Here is a 4,349-nt window from a genome sequence, read left to right as displayed (position 1 = left end):
GACCCGCCTTGCAAGCTTTTAGGTTTGTTTAATATGTTTAAGGTTCAAGGTGGGTATCTATGCACTTTGTTCGAGTTTCTCTTCTATGGGAGTATGGGTATTAAGTCTTTCTAGGGTTTTGGGTTTTCAATATAAACCCCACTACCCATGATTATACTTCAGTTCCTTTTGTACATAAATCCTTTACCGTCAAAATCTCAATACATTCCACATATGAACACACAAAAGAAGACTAGAAGGTTTTACTAGAATTTTATATGCAATCCAACTTTCGATATTAGAGCTCTTCTGTGTACTTCATGATAAAACACACTCCTTTACTCAAACTGACATTCCTTCTTATGTTCGAATAAAATTTCAAATATGTGAACGCTCATTCACTCTTTTCTCAGACATCACAACCTTTTACATTCAAATACTTATATTCGATATGTTGCAAGCAAACCCAAATCCTTCCACATCCCAAAATTTTTGTATCAAGACAAAGATAAAAACTAAGATTCACTTCATGATAGCTTAAGAACACAAAATCGCAAAATTGCGCTGGAAAAGAAACATGAAATTTGTTTTTGATTATATGCTTTTTAAGAAAACACTACAACTTTGTTAGTGAGGTGCGGTGAGGTTTTAAGTGGGTTAGTGATGTTGGTACAAACTTTGTTTCTCGAGGAGTTCCAGGGTCATGTCATAACACTAGTCCAAGCTTTGGGTCCTGATACAAAGAGAACACTGTGTATATGTCTATACCATGACATGATAGGATGTGCACTAAAGAGGTATTCCATCATTCTTGAACTCTTGTTCACATGATATGATCAGCCCATCCACAGTTTTTGGAAACCCTAGCTTGCTCCATAGGCACCCAGTAGATATCGAGGTCCGTGGTGGAACGATCATTAACACATTTTCATGCCTTTGCACCACTCCAAACACAGTCACTGTGCTTCCCTCTTTGATATACCTGACATGGCAAGGAAGGAAATTCCGGTTAATAAGTCGACAAAACATGTGGCCTACCAAGTGAAAATATGATGTGATAGTCAACTACATTTACCCGTAGGGTTTAGGGAGTATATGTATATGTATATGTATATGTATATGTATATGTCTATGTCTATGTCTATGTCTATGTCTATGTGTATGTGTATGTGTATGTGTATGTGTATGTGTATGTGTATGTGTATGTGTATGTGTATGTGTATGTGTATGTGTATGTGTATGTGTATGTGTATGTGTATGTGTATGTGTATGTGTATGTGTATGTGTATGTGTATGTGTATGTGTATGTGTATGTGTATGTGCATACATACACATGCACATATACATTTCGATCGACTCTGCTTACCCCTCCTTTAGATGCATCAACCTATCATCACATGAGAGGTTTTTGTGGCCCATCCAACGCACAAAATCGTGGGGTAGTGGCTCTTTATTCCCAGCACACACCTCAACCACCAAAGATTCATGAACAAAAGGCATAACAGGCGCACCATACCCAGCTTTAACGAGAGCCCTTAGCCCTGATTGAAAATCCGAGATGTAGAAGTCTACAACGTGTCTCTTCAAAAAAAAGCAGGAAAACAAACATATGCATTATGGGCATGTGTATACATACAAATACATTGTGAGGAGGTTTGAGTACTAGATGGCTATGGTGTTGCTATATCAAGGGTTATCTATCACACCCATCTACATTTGATAAAAACATACACAAACTTAAGAATGTATAAAGAATGCCATTAATGCATACCTCCAAATACCTCAATGCCCAAGTAAATCGTTGGTGTCCAGGTCGGGCTGGTTTCGAATGAAATGCTCTGTATTCATAAAGCCCTGTAGATGTGTATATACACCTATTCATCCTTTGATATGATGATTCAAGTGGCAAGCTTCCACAAGTGACAACCTATCCACATGAAGAAATGCCCAAAAACAATATGCCATTATGTTCCAACACAATAAATTTTCTTATCAGTAAACATTGATGATATATTGTAGCCTTTACCCCAGTGACTTTAACATAATCACCATCTTTGGCATCGCGTAAATCAGCATCTTCATAAGCATCGAGGATCTTGGCATCGGAGTTACTCGGCCACAATAGATTCCATGCCAAAAGAAGCATTACACACAAGAAAAGCCCTCCAATCACTACTAACAAGATGGCATTGTGCACAGTCACAAGGATAAAGCCTCCGGCTATAAACCCCATGATGAATAAGGGCACAACCACCCACAAGATGACCATAGGAAGGGTTGTCTTGATGGCTTTACCTTGATGGCTAATATTATTGAGAGCATTATGAGAAGCCTTGATTGGCATTCCAGATGCATCTAACGGACCTGAGAAATTTGTCTTCTTTACCGACGAAGAAAGAGGATCGGATGTTATGGTGGGACCCGAAACGATAAGACCAGTGGCTGGAATTAAGCTTCCAGAGTTTTGTCGAGATAAAGGGCCCGAATTTCTTTGGCTATTCGATCCCGACCGATTCCCAGACTGATGCTCGTGATGGGTCGATGATGCCAACGGCCCGGATCGACTCTGGGCCGATGTCAACGGTCCAGATCGATTGTGGGTCGACGTCGTCAAACCAGAGGAATGATCATGGTGAGTAGACATGACCAAAGGTCCAGATCGATTGTGGTGGGGGGCCAAGGGTCCCGATCGATTCTGTGCCGTGGATGGGCGGGGTAAGCCATTAGATGAAAGGGGCCCGGAATGGGTACCATATTGTTCTCTCTTTTGATGATAGTTTTGGGGAGTGGATTTCCTTGACTTAGGTGGAGGTTCAATCACAGCTATATCGAACATTTTTCCTAGCTCTCCCGATTTCTTTATATCTCCACCTGTATAGGGCATGGCTGTGGTTGTGAAGGAAGGTTGCCTTTCTTTGTATTGTTCTGGGAATCCAGAGACATACAAGCCATTGCTTAACTGATGTGAAGGAATCCTTGTCGTGTTAGTGCCCATGGATTAGTTCAAGCCAAGAGATAGAGATAGAGATAACAAGAGAAGTAACTATTTTGTTTCCACTTGCTTCTTGTAATCACGCGGAGCTTTCCACTTGTTGCTTTTAATCAGAGTTTTCAAATGGTATTATTGTAAGCATCCTCCATATCCTTCCTTTTTAAACCAGAGTTAAGCCATTGACAGGATTGCCCTTCTTCTTCTTCTTCTTGGTTTTAAAAACCAGAGCTAACTCAGCATTTGATTTTCGATTTTTAAGCAGGGTTACCTCGACACTGTAGCTTTCCTCTCTGCTTGATTGATGAACTCTGATAGCTCAGTCGAAAATCTAGATACGTTGATAGCTTATTCTTTTCTAGTGTTATAGCCAGAGATAGCTGAATACTGTAGTTGCTTCTTTAACCCCCAACATTGTAGCTTCTTCTCCTTCATATTGAGGAGGATAACACTTTCTTCTGATGATTGATTGATTTGCTCTGTGGAAGCTTTGTCTTCTAGGGTTTTCTGAGACAATGCAAGCCAGTAAAAGCGGAACTAAGAGCAAAGAGAAGACTCGAACCTAATAGCAACCGTGAATACACAGAGCTTGGGGAGAGAGCAGAATTAACAAGAGACAAAGAGAGAAACACGGATAGACAGAGACCAAAAGATGTATATGCATATATCTTTCTGAGATGAGAGAGAGAGAGAGAGGTGGGCGAGGGATAATCTTTAACTAAACTGAGTTATATATATGCAGTTAGAATTGTGGGCACAGAAAAGGAGGGGCTCTCTTCTCTCATGGGATCAATTTAAGGGGGGAAGCATAGAGACGGGAGTAAGAAAAGACGTAAGAGAGGAATAATGTATACATATATATGTATGAGATGCGATGCGATGATGATATCTTCTTGGCTATGGCGTCTCTGAAGCGTGCAGGAAAAAAAGAGGGGGGGATTTTCTTGTCTGAGAGACAGAGAGAGACAGAGAGAGAGAACTCACACACTAAGATCAAACATTTTCTTGGATATATATATATATATATATATATATCTAGAGAGAGACGGAGAGTCTAGATTAGAGAGAGACAGAGAGAGAGTTAAGGGCATATGCCATAGACAGACAAACAGAGAGAGAGAGAGAGGAACAGAGAGAGAGTTCAAACATTTTCTTGAGTTCCGTTAAGAAGGGGGATTATGAAGAAGAAGAAGAAATTGATGAAGAAGAAATTGAAGAAGAAGAAGAAGAAGAAGGAAGGAAGGAAGGAAGGAAGGAGGAGGAAAGGAGAGTTACAACAGAAAAAAAAAAAACTGTGAGAAACAAGTGTAGCTACAACACACAAATATATAGAGAGATAGATAGTGTATCAGAAGAAGAAGAAAGAAAGAAAGAAAGAAAG

General features: G+C 40.0%; 1 protein-coding gene across 1 annotated transcript; it reads right to left on the bottom strand.

Annotated features, from left to right (window-relative positions):
• Positions 1-551: 551 nt before the first annotated feature.
• Positions 552-3,202, bottom strand: LOC147867734 (protein SHOU4-like). The gene is made up of 4 exons (XM_087315531.1): positions 2,006-3,202; positions 1,751-1,906; positions 1,346-1,560; positions 552-961 (listed from the first exon to the last, which is right to left on the bottom strand). Exons 1-4 carry the CDS (start codon positions 2,972-2,974, stop codon positions 769-771), a joined length of 1,533 nt encoding a protein of 510 aa, XP_087171657.1. The 5' UTR covers positions 2,975-3,202; the 3' UTR covers positions 552-768.
• Between the last annotated feature and the right edge of the window lie 1,147 nt (positions 3,203-4,349).

The sequence above is a fragment of the Azolla caroliniana genome, unplaced genomic scaffold, assembly GCF_043228905.1.
Source record: "Azolla caroliniana isolate FFs.n. ecotype wild unplaced genomic scaffold, voAzoCaro1.0.p SCAF_2, whole genome shotgun sequence".
NCBI lineage: Eukaryota > Viridiplantae > Streptophyta > Polypodiopsida > Salviniales > Salviniaceae > Azolla > Azolla caroliniana.
This window is presented reverse-complemented; position numbering and strand designations above follow the sequence as displayed.